A 22,083-nucleotide genomic window follows, 5' to 3' on the forward strand; every position below is an offset into this window, starting at 1 on the left:
CGTGAGCCACCATGCCTGGCCACTTTTAGTATTTTAAGTGGCAAAAAGTTCAAAACATAATAGCCTTAAAATCTAAAGTTATTTAATATAAACAACAACAAACTGTTTACACTGTCTACCTGGAGAATTTTTTAAAAGTAAGAAAACAAACATGCTAGTTTTGAGTCTCATCTAGTGTGGTAAAGTAGAAATAATAAGAACCCAAGATGAGTATTTTAGAAAAAATAAAATTTTCTTAAAGGAGACCATTATTTTTATTTACATTATCAGGATACTTTTACTTCCACTTATATTTGTCAGTATAATTGGTCTAAAATAGACATTCTTGTAGTTAGCAAATGGCACAGAGATATGCACAAGCTCTTAAATATGACTTAGTCTTTGCTAAAAACAGAAAAAGAAGTTGTAAAGAAATATGGGGACAGGTTTGATACTGTTCATGTTATTTGGGTGGCAAAGAGTGAAATCAAGTAGCCAGTGCGTGCATTATATTGGTTCCCTAGGGTAATACTTCACATGGTGTGATTTCCAAAGCAGCAGAAGCAGTATCACAGAGATATTTCTTAGAAATGCAATTCTAGGGCTCTACCCCAGACCTGTAAGAGAAACTGTGGGGTAGGGCCCTGCAATCTGTTTTAACAAGCCTTCCAAATGATTCTGATAGATATCCTAGTTTGAAAAGTAATGATTTAGGACAAAGCAGCATCTGTATGTCCTGCCTACCGGCCTTAGAAAAAGCTTTTGTGTTTGGATTCCCTGAAAAGGAGAGCATTACTGACATTGTGGATGAGACCATTCTTTGTTTGGTGAACTTTTAGCATCCCTTGCCTTCTGGCAAGAATAGCAATAAATAATGTGCCTACATATTTACCATATATTCAAGGGTTGGTAAGAACCTAGTTAAGAATCAATAATAGGGGAAAAGGCTGCCTTTAGCCCTTTCATTCTTCACCTTGTATCTGCCTCTTCCCAAAGACCTTGACCACACTCTTCCCTTGCTTCCCCAAATCACTTCTGCTGGGAGAAGAAAGAAGCGTTGCTGCTGTTGGTTTATAGAAACACACAACAAAGAAGTAGGGACTAGAGCACACAGACTTTTTATTGAAGCCAATTTTTATTAGTTATACATCACTACCTTGTTTTATATTTTTTCCTAATGTTAAGGGTCAGTTCATTCTTTTCAACGCCAAACATTTTACGGAAAATAAATGGGAAAAAACCAGAGTATTTATATAAATGATTCTCATAAGGATAAGCCTTTACATTTAAAACTTTAGTCAACAATAATAACTATACATAAAGGTTGATAAGAATATCTTGCTACTAAGAGGATAATCTGCCACTAGAATTAAAAAATTTCATACTTCCTAGAAACATCAATTCAATCAGTGATCTACACAAAGAGTTAGAATATACCAGTTCAGGCCGGGCACGGTGGCTCACGCTTGTAATCCCAGCACTTTGGGAGGCCGAGGCGGGCGGATCACGAGGTCAGGAGATTGAGACCACGGTGAAACCCCGTCTCTACTAAAAATACAAAAAATTAGCCAGGCGTGGTGGCAGGCGCCTGTAGTCCCAGCTACTCAGAGAGGCTGAGGCAGGAGAATGGTGTGAACCCGGGAGGCGGAGCTTGCAGTGAGCCGAGATTGCGCCACTGCACCCCAGCCTGGGCGACAGAGCGAGACTCCGTCTCAAAAAAAAAAAAAAGAATATACCAGTTCATAATTCTTGTTCTAAGATTTCATAAATTATTATCCCAAGCAATGTCATCTGCTAGCTTTAAAGCCTTCTAGAAAGAAGACACTATAATATCTCCTTCTGATAAAACTCTTGCATTAAATTTTTTCCTTTTATCTCAGCTGAGAAGTATATACACTTGACCCACAGGTTTGAACTGCTCTGCCACCCCCGAGACTGCAAGACCAACCCCTCCACTTCCTCCTCATCCTTAACTTACCTAAAATGAAGATGATGAGAATGTACACCTTGATGATGAGCCATTTCCACCTAATAAATAGTAAATATATTTTCTCTTCCTTATGATTTTTATCACCTTTTCTTTTCTCAAGCTTACTTTATTATAATACATACAACATATAAAATATGTGTTAATCAACTGTTTAGATTATTGGTGAGGCTTCCAGTCAACAGCAGGCTATTAAGTTTTGGGGAGTCAAAAGTTATATGCAGATTTTCAACTACATGGGGAGTCAGCGACCCTAACCCCCCATGTTGTTCAAGGGTCAATTGTACTCTAAAAGTAGGTGGCAAGGGATGAGGGTGAATGGGTGGTAATGTTTAAGGTTTTTATGCACTCTCCCCATATCACTCTCCCTAGAAGATGGTACTTTCATGTAGCTTAAAAGCAAAACTAAATTCTCAGGTACATTTAATGGGGCCATATTTCTAAGACATTGTATATGTGAATAAAAGAGATTATAACTGGAACAACACCTAAGCACCTATCTTTTTGTCTTCTTTATCTTATGTAAGGTCATGCTTCTGACTATCTTCCCTCCTACATGAAAAGCAAAACTAAATTCTCAGGTACATTTAATGGGGCCATATTTCTAAGACATCGTATATGTGAATAAAAGAGATTATAACTGGAACAACACCTAAACACCTATCTTTTTGTCTTCTTTATGTTATGTAAGGTCATGCTTCTGACTATCTTCCCTCCTACATGATTTATATAGTTATCATGAATTAGTAGCAACCTCTAATATAGGAACCACCTCCCTAAGAACTACTGGAGAACAGAGAGGGCCACAGTGAAATAATGCATGGATTAAGTGGCTTAGGCCAGCTCTGTTCTAGGTCTTAAAAGACCATAACCCTCTTTTATACTCAGAGGACAAAAATTCACAAGGCAAAAACAGAGGGTGACTCTGGACTTAACAAAAGGAGTCCTCAGGCTCAAAGAGTAGATACCCTCGCTCATCACACAGAGAAGGAAATCACACAGGTATTTGAGGCCAAATAGTAAAAGAGTATGCAATAGCCTGGATGTTCTCAGTGAAGTAGAAGACTATTCTACTACTGAGTATTGATGATCATAGCCAAATCTCTTTTTGTTACGGAATGTGATTAATACTAACTAAAACCTTTCATTCTCTATAGAATTCATTTTGTACAGAATAGCACAAGTATCTGCATGAGAACTTTGACTCTACATCCTCACTTCAAAGATGAAAATAAAGGTAAACCATCTGGAATTCAACTCAGTAGGTATATTTTTCACACAGATGTGGGTATGGTAATTCTGAAACTACTATCCATCTATTGAGAGACTGACAAAATGAGCAAATGCAGTAATGATGTTAAGGGCTATTATTTTTACTGTTGGAAAAGGCAGATACAGATACTGAATTTGGAAAAAGCAGGAAGAATCCTGTATTGTTAGATTTCAATTAGATGTATCTGTATAAACTCATGATTTTTAGTATACATATATGTAGATAGATGGATAAAAGATATAGATATATCAGTAGACATTGATGTGTGTAGTTGTATATGTATGTGTATGTATACATGAATGCATGCATACATCTATTTTCTAATAGATCTATACATACAGGTCCCTACGGAGATGACCTAGAAGCTGTAACAGTTCATTAACAATGAGCATACTTAGTGATCTAATCTTAATTTCTAAATGCCCTTCTCTAGTAAAGGGAGCGAGGACTCCTAAGAGAAACAGCTGACTCTAGGGCTGGGGCAGGTAAATGATAAGATGAGCCTGTAATATGTTGTTATGCCAGAAATGAAGGAAGTCGCCATAGAATGGTTGGGGGCATTTCCAAGGGGTCAAAAGTCAGGTTGCCACTCACAACCTGGGACAACTTGAGCATTAAAACTAATAATAAGTGTTGAATTATAAGTCACTTAATAAAATAAAAATTTATGAGTTGATACTGATGGTAAATAAAGAAATAAAAAGAGGAGAAAAACCTTTCTTACAGAAGAGTGGCAACTAATAAATATAGAAGGATGACAGACTTGAAAATCACCATTTTGTAACTATCATAGGCAAGAAGCATCCAATGAATATAAACTAGTGAGTGCAAGGTTGAAAAGAAACAAGGTATTACACAGTCTCAAAGTATCTCTCCACAAATTACTTATTAATTCAATAAATCTTAACCAAATAGCACTGTGTGCAAACTGACATAATGTGCCTCCTGATAGGCTGCACTGGGAAGGATAAAACATCACATCTGTGATATTCCTGCCCAAAATGCATAACTTGAATCTACTCATGAGGAAACATCAGACAAAACCAAATTGTGAGACATTCTACAAAAATATGGCCTGAACTATTCCAAAAATGACCACGTTATGAAAGACAAAGGCTGTAAACTGTTTCACCTTAATGCAGCTAAACGTGCCAAAATCTGCCAGACTATAGGTTACATAATAATGTGTACTAAATTAAATATCCTGTTTGATAACTATACTATAACGATGTAAAAGAATGTCCTGTTTTGGCCGGGCGTGGTGGCTCACGCCTGTAATCCCAACACTTTGGGAGGCCAAGGTGGGCGGATCACGAGGTCAGGAGATCGAGACCATCCTGGGTAACACAGTGAAACCCTGTCTCTACTAAAAATACAAAAAAAATTAGCCGGGCGTGGTGGCGGGCGACTGTAGTGCCAGCTACTCGGGAGGCTGAGGCAGGAGAATGGCGTGAGTCCGGGAGGCGGAGCTTGCAGTAAGCCAAGATCTTGCCACCGCACTCCAGCCTGGACAACAGAGCCAGACTCCGTCAAAAAAAAAAAAAAAAAAGAATGTCCTGTTTTTAGGAAATATTTAAGTATTTAGGAGTGAAAGTGAACAATGTCTGCAACTTACTCCCAGTCCATTAAAAATATAATAACAATGTACACTAAATCCTCAGTTCTCTTTTCTTCAAACTAAAAAATCTCAATTATTTCAGCCTTTGAAATCTACATGAGATAAAAGAATTTAAAGAGTTGCCAGGATAAAGCAGAAATTTGGGAAGTTTAAATAAAGGATCTGTAGTTTCAAGTCACTCAATTTAATAAAAAATAATTGAGTATCTAGCTCCAGGAGTCCTACATTCAAAGAGTTCACAGTCTATTGAAGAAGAAAAACATGTACATAAATAATTATAGTGTATCAGAAGCATAATACAAGTACAAAATACGAAGTATAAGAAATTACAGGCCAGGTGTGGTGGCTCACGCCTGTAATCCCAGCACTTTGGGAGGCCAAGGGGGTCAGATCATGAGGTCAGGAGATCGAGACCATCCTGGCTAACATGGTGAAACCCCGTATCTACTAAAAATACAAAAAAGTTAGCCAGGCATGGTGGCGGGCACCTGTAATTCCAGCTACTCGGGAGGCTAAGGCAGGAGAATGGCGTCAAACCGGGAGGCGGCGCTTGCAGTGAGCCGAGATTGCGCCACTGCACTCTAGCCTGGGCGACAGAGCAAGACTCTGTCTCAAAAAAAAAAAAAAAAAAAAAGAAAGAGAAATTACAAAAGGTCCACACGCACACAGTGTGACCTCCGTCTCTACACAAAACTAAAAAATTAGCCAGGTATGGTGGCATGCACCTGTAGTCCTAGCTAACTGGGAAGATAAGGTGGGAGGATTGCTTGCACTCAATAGTTAGAGGCTGCAATGAGCTATGATTGAGCCACTGCACTTCAGCCTGGGTGACAGAGTGAGACCACATCTCTAAGAAATAAAAAAAAAAGTAAAAACAACAACAAAAAAAGAGAAAGTACTAACAGGATATCAAGAGGCAGTAATTAATTCTGACTTCCATATGAGCAAATATTTAACATTTGCAATTTCCTAGGCACTGTGCTAATTGCTTTCCATATTAATGCACTGACTGTACCAACAATTCCATAAGGTATACACTATTATCTCCATTCCACAGATGAGGCAACCAAGGCATAGAGAAGTTAAGCATCTGGCCATGGGTTATCTAGCTAGGTAATTAACTAAATTTCAGGCAGGTTGACTCCATAGAGAAGACTTAGTGAAGGAAGCAGTGTTTGAATTGATCCTTAAAAGACAAGTATAATTTCAACCAGCAAGGGGAGTGGGAAGAAGAATATTCAAGGCTGGAAGAAAAAAGGAAAGACATGTAAATAGTAAATATAGGTTGTAAAAAAGAAACAGTAAAAAGTTCAAGGAATGGTAGATAAGATGTGGGGAGAGAAATGGGTAAGAGCAGAGGATGGCAGATTGGATAGGCCTAAAAAATAGCTTCTATCATGAGGATTAATACAGCCTTTATTAGTAAAAAGAATGGTTATTATAATATGCACCAAAATCTTGATGTAATTAAATGAATTCAGTATAAGGAGTCAGTCGTTGAGACATCCAAATGAACCAAGTACCAATAAAATCTTAATATAATACAGGTTGTATTAGAGATTACTCCTGACAGTACGGAAACATAAATCTTGAGAATGTTTTCACAGTGATCCTCCACACCCCTACATAATTTTATTTCAAAAAGATCTTATGATCATGCAATGTTTGAAATTACCAGAACTGAAAACAACAAACTTAAAATGCCACAATTCTGCCTTACTTTAACAGACTATAAACCTTTTAAGAAACAGTGAATGTAATGTGATTATACCCTGTAGCCCTGCTGTTAGAATTGCTTCTTTGTCATAATATTATGAAAACAAGATGATCCAATTATAGGGATGTAATGAGTAATATATTCCATGAACTCTGTTAGATATGAACTTCTAACCAGAAAAACAACCAGCCATGAATGTTTAATGTGAGATCTCCTTCAGTTGGTAGCTGATGTAATTGATTGCTCATACTAATAAGTGAAAATATTTTGTCTCCAAGTCAATGAATTATGGATAAAGCAAAACATGTGGCATTTAGAAAACTCTGTTTTCATTTCTTGATAAACATAAATATTAATACAAATTGGATTTTTAAATTTATTAAATTCTAAGTTTAGCTTCTTCAAAATCTATATTATAACTTAAGTGTATACAGCCAAAATTCAATTGGAAGTACCATAAAAACATTTAAATTTTTGAAATGTCAGAAAATATGTAAAATTAAAACACTAACAAATTCTTTACTATCTTTGTATACAATTAATTAAAGACCAAAAATTCAATTTTATTTTTATAAAATATCTTTGGGGCAGAACTATTAATTCTCCAACATGATCTTCTTCCATACTGAGAGAATTCTAAATTATTTCCTTGATTAACAGAATAGAAATGACCCGTGAGATACAGGCAATATTAGGTAGCATCACAGAAAAAAAAAGAATATGAAAAGGGAAGGCAACTACTTCAAAGATGATTAAAAATTAAGAATTATATATGGCTAAATATAAAACTTAAGAATAAGTGAATAACTGAAGAAATTGAGCTATTATAAAGAATTATCTATCTAAAAAACACCTAAAATGGTATTTAAAATTAAACAAGCATCTTTTACATCTCTAGGTGGGTTTCTCAGAATAAGGAAAACTTATAGGGCCTTAAGAATGTGAGGGGGTAAAAAGTTGGGGGGATTGCTGAAAATTTGTGTAATAGTCTTGAACTGACACTGAATACCCTGAGGGTATTTGCTAATAATAGGGACCCAGACTTTAACAGTAGGACAAAAAGAGGCCAGTACTTCATCCCAGCATGTTGGAGAGGTGGAACAAAAATCACTACCTGAAAGCAGAAACCTTCAAAAGCTATATTTCCTCTGAAAAGACGCATGAAAAAAGTTCTACCCAACAACAAAGGAAGATGACAAAAGGTAACTTGTCTGTTTAAATCTCAGTTTTAGATGAAAAAACGTTTAAAGAATCTGTGCCTAAGAAGCCCCTAGCACTCCATATGCCCAAGCCTCCCACGCCCCCACCACAAAAACAGCCTAAACAACTAATAAATAACTACATCATAATGAAAATGACTAAAGGAGAGTGCTGGAGTACATCAAAGAAGTAACAGAAACTCAGGTGAACAAAGGAACTCAGGATAGCCGTACAGAGAACCGAAGGAAACACCTGGTCTCCACCAGCCCATTCCCCAGCAGGGATCAGATGGGAATTAGGAAGAACTTCTCCCCGTGGGGAAAGGCTAGCAAAAGGCAAGCAAAACTATAGTCCTCACTCCAGTAATGAGGACTATAGTTGTTCAAAGTGTTGATTGGTATACTTAAGCCCAGCTGGGGGAGCTGCTTGTAGTCCGCATAGCTGCCATCCCACAGAGAAGGAGCTGATATTATGTCTTGCACCCTGGGGCCTATGTGGCTACTGCACAATGCCATCTGCAAAATGGAACTACTGTTGGAGTGTTGCTCAGAGGTAAGTACCCACAATATCCCTTCATTTCTGAGGCTAAGCTGCTGCCAAACCACCCCTGCCCAGTGCCCTGACATCCCCAAGCCCAGCTGTGACCAGCTCTTATACCATTTCCTGTGGGCTCAAGCAGTAGTGGAGCTGCTTCATGCACTCCTCCTAGTCCCCACTTACAGCTAGAGCTGAAGCTATGCACTCATTCCTGGAGAAATGGTGTTCTGGCAGAACCGTTCCATCCCTCAGTCATGGCTGCACCTGCTCCTAGGGGACTGAGCCGAAGCTGCACACTGCCTCTAAGGAAAATGACGCCCTGAAAAAGCTGTTCTAAAAACCTCTCCCAGTCTTTGCTACACCATGCCTCTCTGGACCAGAACTGAAGCAACATAAGACATCCCAGGTAAATGGGGCTTTGACCAACAAGAGCAGTCATATCCCTCTGTGTCTGAGCTGAAAAGGTACACAGTCTCTTGGAAAAACAGTACCTTGGCCACCAACTGCAGTCATGTCTTCCCATTGCCTATGCTGAAGCAGTGTCCTACCTCCTAGAAATAGACTAATTATGAGTAATAAGATGAAATTAGTAATAAAAAGTCTCCCATCAAAGAAAAGCTTAGGACCTGATGGCTTCACAGCTGAATTATACCAAACATTCAAAGAAGATCTAATACCAGTTCTTCTCAAACTCTTCTAGAAAATTGATGAGGAGGGAATTCTTCAAAACTCATCTATAAGGCTAGCACTACCATGATACAAAAACTAGACAAGAATACAACAACAAAAAAAGATAAACTTATACAACAGAAAAAGAAAACTATAGGCCAATATCCCTGATAAAGAGTGATGCAAAAATCCTCAACAAAATACTAGCAAACAGAAAATCCAACAGCACATTACAACACCCATTACCATGATCAAGTGGAATTTATCCCAGGAAAACAAGGATAATTCAACATATACAAACCAATAAATCAGATACATTATATCAACAGAATGAGGGACAAAACTTATGTGATGATCTCAATAGATACACAAAATGCAGTTGATAAAATTCAACATCCTTTGTGATAAAAATTCTCAATAAACTGGGTATAAAAGGAACATACCTCAACATAATAAAGGTCATATGTCAAACCCATAGCTAACATCATACTGAATGGGGAAAACTGAAAGCTTTTCCTCTAAGAATTGGAACAAGACAAGGTTACCCATTCTCACCACTCTTATTCACCTTCCTGAATCCTACTAAGTCCTAGCCGGAGCAATTAGGCAAGAGAAATAAAGGGCATCCGAATTGGCAAGGAAGAAGTCAAACTGTCCCTATTTGCAGATGACACAATCTTACGTATAGAAAAACCTACCAAAAAGCTCTATCAAGAAACTCTTAGAACTGATAAACAATTTCAGCCAAACTGCAGGATACAAAATCAACATGCAAAATTCTGTAGCATCTGTATACAGGAACAACAAACAAGACAAACAAGAAAAAAAAAATGAATTTAACTAAAGAAGTGAAAGACTTTTAGAGAAAAACTATAAAACACTGATAAAAGAAATTGAAGAGGACACACACACAAAAACAAAGACATCCATGTTCATGCAACAGAAGAATTAATATGTTAAAAACGATCATAGTACCAAAAGTGATCTACAGATTCAGTGTAATCTCTATAAAAATACTAATGACAATCCTCACAAAAATAGAAAAAAAATCCTAAAATTCATGTATAACCACAGAAGCGTCTGAATAGCCAAAGCAATCTTGAGCAAAAGGAACAAAGCTGAAGGCCTCATACAACCTAATTTTCAAATACACTGCAAAGCTATAATAACCATAATAGTGTGGTACTGGCATTAAAAATAGACACATAGACCAAGGGAACAGAATAGAGAACCCAGAAATGAATCCACTTGTCTTTGTCCATTTGTATATTGCTATAAAGGAATATCTGAGGCTGGGTAATTTATAAAGAAAAGAGGTTTATTTGGTTCACAATTCTGCAGGCTGTACAAGAAGCATAAAGTCAGCATCTGCTTCTGGTAAGGGTCTTTAGGAAGCTTCCACTCATGGCAGAAAGCAAAGGGGAGCAGGCATCACATAGCAATGGGGAGCAAGAGAGAGACAGTAGAGGAGGTACCAGGCTTTTTTCAACAACCAGTTCTCATGGGAACTAAGAGTGAGAACTCACACATTACCATGAGAATGTTAAAAAGCCAATCATAAGGAATCTGCCTCCATGAACCAAACACTTGCCTTGAGATCCTACTTTCAACATTTGGGTTCAAATTTCAACTTGACATTAACAGAGGACAAATATCCAAAGTGTATCTCCACTCATTTATAGCCAACTCATGTTTTACAGAGGTATCAAGGACATTCACTGGGGAAAGGACAGTCTCTTCAATAAATGGTACTAGAAAAACTGGATATCCATATGTAGACCTTATCTTTCATCATACACCAAAATCCACTCAAAATGGATTAAAGACTTAAATGTAAGACCCAAAACTATAAAACCACTAGAAGAAAATATAAGGAGAATGCTTCTAGACATTGGACTGGGCAAGTTTTTATGAATAAGACTGTAAAAGCATAGACAACAAAAGCAAAAATAGACAAATAGAATTATACTGAACTAGAAACCTATACAGCAAAGGAAACAGTCAACAAAGTGGAGACAACCAGCAGAAAGAGAAAAAATATTTGCAAACTATTCATCCAACAAAAGATTAATATCCTGAATACACAGGGAATTCAAATAACTAAATAGCAAAAATAAATAAGTAGTCATCAGGAAAATGCAAATCAAACCCACAATATCTTCTCATCCCAGTTAGAATGTCTATTATTAAAAAGTCAAAAAATAACATGGTGAGGATGCAAAGAAAGGGAAACTCTTACATACTGTTGGTAGGAATGTAAACTAGTACAGCCATTATGAAACACAGTATGGAGTTTTCTCAAAAATGAAATTAGAACTACTATAGGATCTAGCAATTCCACTGCTGGATATATATCCAAAAGAAAAGAAATCAGTATAGTGAAGAGATATCTGCACTTACATGTTTATTGCAGCACTATTCACAATAGGCAAGATATGGAATCAACCTAAGTGTCCATCAACAGAAAAAGAGATAAAGAAAATGTGGTACATATATATGATGGAGTACTATCCAGCCATAAAAATGAAATAAATCTTGTCATTCACAGCAACATGGATGAGCTTGGAGGAAATTATGTTAAATAAAATAAACCAGGCACAGAGAGACAAATATCACATGTTCTCACTTCCAAATGGAAGGTAAAAAAAGTTGGTCTCATAGAATTAGAGAGTAGAATAGTGGTTACTAGAGACTGGAAAGGGTGTATAGCCATAAGTTGGTTAATGGATATAAAATTACAGCTAGATAAGAAAAATATGTTCCTGGGTTCTACAGCACTGTTTGGTGATTACAATTAATAACAGTTCAAACAGCTGGAAGAGCAGATTTCGACTGTTCCTAACACAAAGAAATGATAAATGTTTGAGATGATGAATAAGCTAATTACACTAACTTGATCATTACGTATTGCATACATGTATCAAAATATCACACTGTTCCCCCAAAATATGCAAAATTATTATGTGTCAATGAAAAAATAACAAATATAATTAAATTTAAACATTTTTAAAAGAAATCTGAAGCTGAAAAACCAATGCTAAGTGGTCTTAAGTCCTAGTAGGTATAAGCAAATATAACCCCTTTCTGTAGGAATTTACCCTTAATCCAAGCCCCACAAGATTAACACAAATTGAGGTAACCCCAAATGAATTCACAGTCTAAAATTACAAAACTCACAGGAAAATAAGGTACCAGAAATAAAGTCAACAGAAAAAACAAACAGCAGAATTATACCTCTATGAACATTAAGTATTAGAAATAACAAGTACAAAATATAAAATAACTATTAACTATTAGAAATACAAAATATAAAATATAAAATAACTGTTTAAAAAATTGTAAAGAAACAAAAACAAACCAAAAATAATTTCCAGCAAAGAAAAATATAATCATTTACCTTAAAACCAAACAATAAAACAATATTTTAAACAATTGGAGAAAATGGGTTATAAATTGGGCAATAGATGATCATTAAAGTTTGTTAATTTTTATTAGGTATGATAATGGCATTGTGATTATTTAAGATATCAATATTTTTAAAATATGAGTCCTAAAGTATGACATGTTACCTGGAATTTTTTTTTTTTCAAAATATGTCAGCGGCGGTTCCAAGATGGCCAAATAGGAACAGCTCCATTCTACAGCTCCCAGCATGAGTGACGCAGAAGATGGGTGATTTCTGCATTTCCAACTGACATACCGGGTTCATCTCACTGGGGCTTGTCGGACAGTGGGGGCAGGACAGTGGGTGCTGCCCACCGAGTGTGAGCCGAAGCAGGGCGAGGCATCGCCTCACGCAGGAAGCACAAGGGGTCAGGGAATTCCCTTTCCTAGCCAAGGGAAGCGGTGACACACACACCTGGAAAATCGGGTCACTCCCACCCTAATACTGTGCTTTTCCAATGGTCTTAGCAAACGGCACACCAGGAGATTATATCCCGTGCCTGGCTCAGAGGGTCCCACACCCACGGAGCCTCACTCATCGCTAGCACAGCAGTCTGAGATTGAACTGCAAGGCAGCAGCAAGGCTGGGGAAGGGGCGCTCACCATTGCTGAGGCTTCAGTAGGGAAACAAAGCGGCCTGGAAGCTCGAACTGCGTGGAGTCCACTGTAGCTCAAGGAGGCCTGCCTGCCTCTGTAGACACCAACTCTAGGGGCAGGGCACAGCGGAACCCTCTGCAGAAACCTCTGCAGACTTAAATGTCCCTGTACAGCTTTGAAGAGAGTAGTGGTTCCCCCAGCACGGAGTTTGAGATCTGAGAACGGACAGACTGCCTCCTCAAGTGGGTCCCTGACCCCCTGAGTAGACTAACTGGGAGGCACCCCCCAGTAGGGGCAGACTGACACCTAACACGGCCGGGTACCCCTCTGAGACGAAGCTTCCAGAGGAACGATCAGGCAGCATTTGCTGTTCAACAACATTCACTGTTCTGCAGCCTACACCGCTGATACCCAGGCAAACAGCATCTGGAGTGGAACTCCAGCAAACTCCGACAGACTTGCAGCTGAGGGTCCTGACTGTTAGAAGGAAAACTAACAAACAGAAAGGACATCCACACCAAAACCCCATCTGTATGTCACCATCATCAAAGATCAAAGGTAGATAAAACCACAAAGATGGGGAAAAAACAGTGCAGAAAAGCTGAAAATTCTAAAACTCAGAGCGCCTCTCCCCATCCAAAGGAACGCAGCTCCTACCCAGCAATAGAACAAAGATGGACAGAGAATGACTTTGACGAGTTGAGAGAAGGCTTCAGATGATCAAACTTCTCCGAGCTAAAGGAGGAACCCATCGCAAAGAAGCTAAAAACTTTGCAAAAAGATTAGACAAATGGCTAACTAGAATAACCAGGGTAGAGAAGTCCTTAAATAACCTGATGGAGCTGAAAACCATGGCAAGAGAACTACATGATGAATGCACAAGCTTCAGTAGCCGATTCGATCAAATGGAAGAAAGGGAATCAGTGACTGAAGATCAAATGAATGCAATGAAGCAAGAAGAGAAGATTAGAGAAAAAAGAGTAAAAAGAAACGAACAAAGCCCCCAAGAAATATGGGACTATGTGAAAAGACCAAATCCATGTCTGATTGGTGTACCTGAAAGTGACAGGGAGAATGGAACCAAGTTGGAAAACACTCTGCAGGATATAATCCAGCAGAACTTCCCCAACTCAGCAAGGCAGGCCAACATTCAACTTCAGGAAATACAGAGAATGCCACAAAGATATTCTTCGAGAAAAGCAACTCCAAGACACATAATTGTCAGATTCACCAAAGTTGAAATGAAGGAAAAAACGTTAAGGGCAGCCAGAGAGAAAGGTTGGGGTACCGACAAAAGGAAGCCCATCAGACTAACAGCTGATCTCTCGGCAGAAATTCTACAAGCCAGAAGAGAGTGGGGGCCAATATTCAGCTTTCTTAAAGAAAAGAATTTTCAACCCAGAATTTCATATCCAGCCAAATGAAGCTTCATAAGTGAAGGAGAAATAAAATACTTTACAGACAAGCAAATGCTGAGAGATTTTGTCACCACCAGGCCTGCCCTACAAGAGCTCCTGAAGGAAGCACTAAACATGGAAAGGAACAACCGGTACCAGCCCTTGCAAAAACATGCCAAATTTTAAAGACCACCTATGCTAGGAAGAAACTGCATCAACTAACAAGCAAAATAACCAGTTAACATCATAATGACAAGATCAAATTCACACATAACAATACTAACCTTAATGTAAATGGGCTAAATGCTCCAATTAAAAGACACAGACTGGCAAATTGGAAAAAGAGTCAAGACCCATCAGTGTGCTGTATTCAGGAGACCCATCTGACGTGCAGAGACACACATAGACTCAAAATAAAGGGATGGAGGAAGATCTACCAAGCAAATGGAAAACATTAAAAGGCAGGGTTTGCAATCCTAGTCTCTGTTAAAACAGACCTTAAACCAACAAAGATCAAAAGAGACAAAGAAGACCATTACATAATGGTAAATGGATCAATTCAACAAGAAGAGCTAACTCTCTTAAATATATATGCACCCAATACAGGAACACCCAGATTCATAAAGCAAGCCCTTAGAGACCTACAAAGAGACTTAGACTCCCACACAATAATAATGGGAGACTTTAACACCCCACTGTCAACATTAGACAGATCAATGAGACAGAAAGTTAACAAGGATATCCAGGAATTGAACTCCGCTCTGCACCAAGCGAACCTAATACACATCTACAGAACTCTCCACCCCAAATCACAGAATATACATTCTACTCAGCACCACACTGCACTTATTCCAAAATTGACCACATGGTTGGAAGTAAAGCACTCCTCAGCAAATGTAAAAGAACAGAAATTATAACAAACTGTCTCAGACCACAGTGCAATCAAACTAGAACTCAGCATTAAGAAACTCACTCAAAACTGCTCAACTACATGGAAACTGAACAACCTGCTCCTGAATGACTACAGGGTACATAACGAAATGAAGGCAGAAATAAAGATGTTCTTTGAAACCAATGAGAACAAAGACACAACATCCCAGAATCTCTGGGACACATTTAAAGCAGGGTGTAGAGGGAAATTTATAGCACTAAATGCCCACAAGAGAAAGCAGGAAAGATCTAAAGTTGACATCCTAACATCACAATTCAAAGAACTAGAGAAGCAAGAGCAAACACATTCAAAAGCCAGCAGAAGGCAAGAAATAACTGAGATCAGAGGAGCACTGAAGGAGATAGAGACACAAAAAACCCTTCAAAAAATCAATGAATCCAGGAGCTGGTTTTTTGAAAAGATCAACAAAATTGATAGACCGCTGGCAAGACTAATAAAAAAGAAACGAGAGAAGAATCAAATAGACGCAATAAAAAATGATAAAGGGGATATCACCACCGATCCCACAGAAATACAAACTACTATCAGAGAATACTATAAATACCTCTATGCAAATAAACTAGAAAATTTAGAAGAAATGGATAAATTCCTCGACAAATACACCCTCCCAAGACTAAACCAGGAAGAAGTTGAATCTCTGAATAGACCAAAACAGGCTCTGAAATTGAGGCAATAATTAATAGCCTACCAACCAAAAAAAGTCCAGGACCAGACAGATTCACAGCTGAATTCTACCAGAGGTACAAGGAGGAGCTGGTACCATTCCTTCTGAAACTATTCCAATCAATAGAAAAAGAGGGAATCCTACCTAACTCATTTTATGAGGCCAGCATCATCCTGATACCAAAGCCTGCCAGAGACAAAACAAAAAAAGAATTTTAGACCAATATCCCTGATGAACATTGATACAAAAATCCTCAATAAAATACTGGAAAACCGAATCCAGCAGCACATCAAAAAGCTTATCCACCATGATCAAGTGGGCTTCGTCGCTGGGATGCAAGGCTGGTTCAACATACGCAAATCAATAAACGTAATCCAGCATATAAACAGAACCAAAGACAAAAACCACATGATTATCTCAATAGATGCAGAAAAGGCCTTTGACAAAATTCAACAGCACTTCATGCTAAAAACTCTCAATAAATTAAGTATTGATGAGATGTATCTCAAAATAATAAGAGCTATTTATGACAAACCCACAGCCAATATCATACTAAATGGCCAAAAACTGGAAGCATTCCCTTTGAAAACTGGCACAAGACAGGGATGCCCTCTCTCACCATTCCTATTTAACATAGTGTTGGAAGTTCTAGCCAGGGCAATCAGGCAGGAGAAGGAAATAAAGGGCATTCAATTAGGAAAAGAGGAAGTCAAATTGTCCCTGTTTGCAGATGACATGATTGTATATTTAGAAAACTCCATCGTCTCAGCCCAAAATCTCCTTAAGCTGATAAGCAACTTCAGCAAAGTCTCAGAATACAAAATTAATGTGCAAAAATCATGAGCATTCCTATACACCAGTAACAGACAAACAGAGAGACAAATCATGAGTGAAATCCCATTCACAATTGCTACAAAGAGAATAAAACACCTAGGAATCCAACTTACAAGGGATGTGAAGGACCTCTTCAAGGAGAACTACAAACCACTGCTCAACAAAATAAAAGAGGACACAAACAAATTGAAGAACATTCCATGCTCATGGATAGGAAGAATCAATATCATGAAAATGGCCATACTGCCCAAGGTAATTTATAGATTCAATGCCATCCCCATCAAGCTACCAATGACTTTCTTCACAGAATTGGAAAAAACTACTTTAAAGTTCATATGGAACCAAAAAAGAGCCTGCATTGCCAAGACAATCCTAAGCCAAAAGAAAGCTGGAGGCATCACACTACCTGACTTCAAACTATACTACAAGGCTACAGTAACCAAAACAGCACGGTACTGGTACCAAAACAGAGATATAGACTAATGGAACAGAACAGAGCCCTCAGAAATAATACCATACATCTACAACCATCTGATCTTTGACAAACCTGACAAAAACAGGCAATGGGGAAAGGATTTCTTATTTAATACATGGTGCTGGGAAAACTGGCTAGCCATATGTAGAAAGCTGAAACTGGATCCCTTCCTTACACCTTATACAAAAATTAATTCAAGATGGATTGAAGACTTAAATGTTAGACCTAAAACCATAAAAACCCTAGAAGAAAACCTAGGCAATACCATTCAGGACATAGGCATGGGCAAGGACTTCATGTCAAAAACACCAAAAGCAATGGCAACAAAAGCCAAAATTGACAAATGGGATCTAATTAAACTAAAGAGCTTCTGCACAGCAAAAGAAACTACCATCAGAGTGAACAGGCAACCTACAAGAATGGGAGAAAATATTTGCAATCTACTCATCTGACAAAGGGCTAATATACAGAATCTACAATGAACTGAAACAAATTTACAAGAAAAAAACAAACAACCCCATCGAAAAGTGGGTGAAGGATATGAACAGACACTTCTCTAAAGAAGACATTTATGCAGCCAAAAGATACATGAAAAAATGCTCATCATCACTGGCCATCAGAGAAATGCAAATCATAATGAGATATCATCTCACACCAGTTAGAATGGCGATCATTAAAAAGTCAGGAAACAACAGGTGCTGGACACGATGTGGAGAAACAGGAACACTTTTACACTGTTGGTGGGACTGTAAACTAGTTTAACCATTGTGGAAGACAGTGTGGTGATTCCTCAAGGAGCTAAAACTAGAAATACCATTTGACGCAGCCATCTCGTTACTGGGTATATACCCAAAGGATTATAAATCATGCTGCTATAAAGACACATGCACATGTATGTTTATTGCGGCACTATTCACAATAGCAAGGACTTGGAACCAACCCAAATGTCCATCAATGATAGACTGGATTAAGAAAATGTGGCACATACACACCATGGAATACTATGCAGCCATAAAAAAGGATGAGTTCACGTCCTTTTTAGGGACATGGATGAAGCTGGAAACTATCATCCTCAGTAAACTATCACAAGGAGAAAAAGCAAACGCCGCATGTTCTCGTTCATAGGTGTGAACTGAACAATGAGAACACTTGGACACAGGAAGGGGAACATCACACACCGGGGCCTGTTGTGGGGTAGGGGGAGTGGGGAGGGATAGCATTAGGAGATATACCTAATGTAAATGACGAGTTAAAGAGTGCAGCACACCAACATGGCACATGTATACATATGTAACAAACCTGCACATTGTGCACATGTACCTTAGAACTTAAAGTATAATTAAAACAAAACAAAACAAAATCAAAATATGTCAGCAAAGATAAAACAGTAACAAATAAAACAAATGTAGAAAAGTGTGAGAAATATTAAATCTAAATGGTGTGTGTATATATAATTTTCATAATAAAAATAAAATGAAAACTCAACTGATAGTGTAATCAGAATGTTAGATAAAGCCAAAGGGAGATTTAGAGAATTGGAAGACAGATCTGAAGACAGTATCCAAATTATGAATAAAACTTAAAGAAAAAAGAAAACTCACCTTCCTTTGGGCTGACTGCTGCAGGGAGAACATTCCAATCAAGAGTCCAAGTAGGGCAAGGGTGGGGAGAAAACATCACTTCAATGCCCTTTTCCTAGAAAAGGAAATAGCCTCTTTCTAAATTAAGGAATTAATATAGTCTCATTATATTATTGAAGGCTAAAAAATTATATTTCTATATTGGTAAGGAGGATGATAAATAGTAATAATCATCAGCTATTCCCCAAAATACATATTTTAATTAAATAAAAATACCATGTGTTGAGTATTTTGACATCACAGTTACTGTCCTATTTTTTAATATTGAGATAATAAAAAGTAATGCTATTTTAAAATTATTACTAGAAAATCCATAGAAGTAATAAGCTACCTAGAAATATATTGGATATCAAAGAGAAAGTTCAGCTGAGGATAAAAATGTTATCAAAAACAATCCACATAGAACTAATAAAAAAAGAACTCTGCATATGTCCATCAAAGTCTCCCTTTACATATATGAAAACCACCACAGCCTAAAAGCTACCACTTTAACACATACCGCAAAACACCACTCATACTAGTCTTTTATAAGTGCCTTTAATGTCACTAGAGAAAAATTCCTCTCGTGTAACCAAATGGTTCCCAATATTTCAAGAATTAGGACCACTTTTCAATATATTAAAAAATTTTCAGGATCCTTCTCCATCTTAGAAGCTGTACATTTGTTTATTTGATCTATGTACAGTGGCATGGCATACACATGGATTCACAGACCCCTTCCAATCACATTCCAGGTCCACAGTCTATATCTATATATCTATATCTATATCTATATCTATATCTATATCTATATCTATTTCTAGATATCTCCATGGCTCTGTTATTTTTATCTTTAAGAATAACCTATTCAAATAAAAAATCTGTGAGACTCCAGCATCGAATGCTTTGTATCAGTTTATGAGATTACTTTCCGTTATAAAAACTAGCTGAATTTGTATCCCAAAGAAAATAGTACAAATAATCTTTCATTAGGGCTAGAGATATGGCTATTGATCTACAAGCCCAGAGCACTGATTTGCCTCCAGAAAGACAAACACATCTCTCTGACATCATCTACCTGTCTTCTATCTTCTTCAGTCTAGCCACACTGACCTTCTTGCTATTTCTCATTTCACTAAACTCATTCTTACCTTAGGGTCTTTTAAAAAACACAACTATATTGAGATATAATATGTATATTAATACCATATAATTTATCCTTTTAAAGTATCCAATTCAGTGGTTTTTATAATATTCACAATTGTTCAATCATTGCCACTATCTATTTTAAGATATTTTCATCATTTCCAAAAGAAGTTGCATATCCACTCAAGAGGTGAACCAGAGGTCCCTTGGCAGTGTAGTCATATAATCAAGACACATCAAAATCTAGACATGCCTCAATAACTTCTAAAATCAACTATATAATCATGTTTCATTACTTAATCAATAGGCCACAGAGCTTAGCTGAAGAGTTAAGGGATTGGTATCCTTACCAAAGTCTTCCTGTCCATTTCTAAATCAATAAACCCTGTTAACTACAGAACTCAAATACTTCCTAACCCAAATAGGGAAATATAATGAATATTTTTCCAGTGTAACTTGACGGATAACTTAAATTACTTCATGAATTCTCTATTCAAATAAATCCTCACATCACCTATTAAAAGCAAAATATTTTCGCAAATCATTTCAAATGTTAGGGAAAGGAAAGCCCATTGTTGAAAACTTTACAATTAGTACTACTGAAAACAAATTATGCCCCAAGGAGAAAAAAATAAAGCATATGCATTCTTTTTTTTTTTTTTTAAACAGGGTTTCACTCTGTCGCCCAGGCTTTTATGTAACAAAAACATTAAAATCAAAGGTTAAAGTAAAAATAAAATTCAAAGAATTCAAAAATTGTAAATTTAAACAAAACCTTAAAGTAAATTGAGATACTAATCTTTATATTTCTTTTCTTTTTTTTTTTTTTTTTCCAAGACAGAGTCTCACTTTGTTGCCCAGGCTGGAGTAGAGCGGCACAATCTCGGCTCACTGCAACCTCTGCCCTCCCAAGTTCAAGCTATTCTGGTGCCTCAGCCTCCTGCATAGCTGGGACCAGAGGCACGTGCCACCACACCCAGCTGATTTTTGTAATTTTAGTAGAGATGGGGTTTTTGCCATGTTGCCCAGACTGGTCTCGAACTCCTGACCTCAAGTGACCCACCTGCCTCAGTCTCTCAAAGTGCTGCGATCACAGGTGTAAGCTACTACGCCCAGGCTCATCTTTATATTTCTTTAACTTGCAATCATTATCCAAACTAAAAAAGGCTGAGACCAAAACTTCACAACAGAAAAAGATTATGTTAAAATAATATACTTGACCAGGTATGATGCTACCTTGGTCAATATCCTGAATAAAAAAAAAAAAAAAAAAGTTTTGAGAAAAGTGCTTATTGAAAGTATATATTGTGACTTACTTTGGCTCCAAAAATACATAATACTAAAAGTTTTCAATTTAGTATACTTCACATAAATGAAAAAAGTAGCAGAAATATTAACTGGTAAAGAGTGAAGAAAGCTACAAATAAAATTTATAACAAAAATAATATCAACAAATGATTACAAGTTGGAGTAGAATGCTCAGCAATATTATCACATAGAATTTTTCAAAGAAAATGTTAATAATTAAGTACCATTAACTTGGCCATGGTTGGTCTTGGTCCTCCTATAAATAAAGGATCGCTTTGCTCTTCTACATCTGGGACTTCACTTAAGTTTGGATGCTGTTCAGTTGAGGTTGTCAACAACTTTGGTAAATGGAGAAATTGGATCCCACACTTAGAAGCTGCTGTTTTTACTCTTGGCACTTCCTGAATCCTCTGGTACCAAGACGCTAGCAATGGAAATTCTACCAGCTTCTCAGAAAATTTCCTGCTGATAATTACCTAGGTAGGAAAATAATAAAACATATTATTATATATATTTTGTTTATAATAGCTGTGTTAACTTTACAAACCACAACATTCACACATTTAAGTGTATAGTTCAAACAATGAGTTGTAGTAAATGTATGCAGTTATGCAACCATCTAGTTTTAGAACACTTACGTCACCTCCGAAATTTCCCTTGTAACCAT

General features: G+C 37.3%; 1 protein-coding gene across 8 annotated transcripts in view; it reads right to left on the reverse strand.

Moving 5' to 3' along the window:
- The window catches only part of GSTCD (glutathione S-transferase C-terminal domain containing), a 166,607-nt gene that overhangs the window by 126,869 nt on the left and 17,655 nt on the right, over nucleotides 1–22,083 (reverse strand). For all 8 annotated transcript variants that reach the window (XR_009211340.1, XR_009211341.1, XR_009211342.1 and 5 more), the window contains exons 4-5: nucleotides 21,641–21,892; nucleotides 18,945–19,038 (exon numbers count right to left, since the gene is read on the reverse strand). Coding sequence is in view for 5 of the 8 variants with exons in the window: in XM_032173241.2 (XP_032029132.1) it covers nucleotides 18,945–19,038; nucleotides 21,641–21,892 (346 nt within the window). In the remaining 3 variants the exon portion in view is untranslated. The remainder of the gene's footprint in view (nucleotides 1–18,944; nucleotides 19,039–21,640; nucleotides 21,893–22,083) is intronic.

Source organism: Hylobates moloch, unplaced genomic scaffold, assembly GCF_009828535.3.
Source record: "Hylobates moloch isolate HMO894 unplaced genomic scaffold, HMol_V3 SCAFFOLD_2, whole genome shotgun sequence".
Classification (NCBI taxonomy): domain Eukaryota; kingdom Metazoa; phylum Chordata; class Mammalia; order Primates; family Hylobatidae; genus Hylobates; species Hylobates moloch.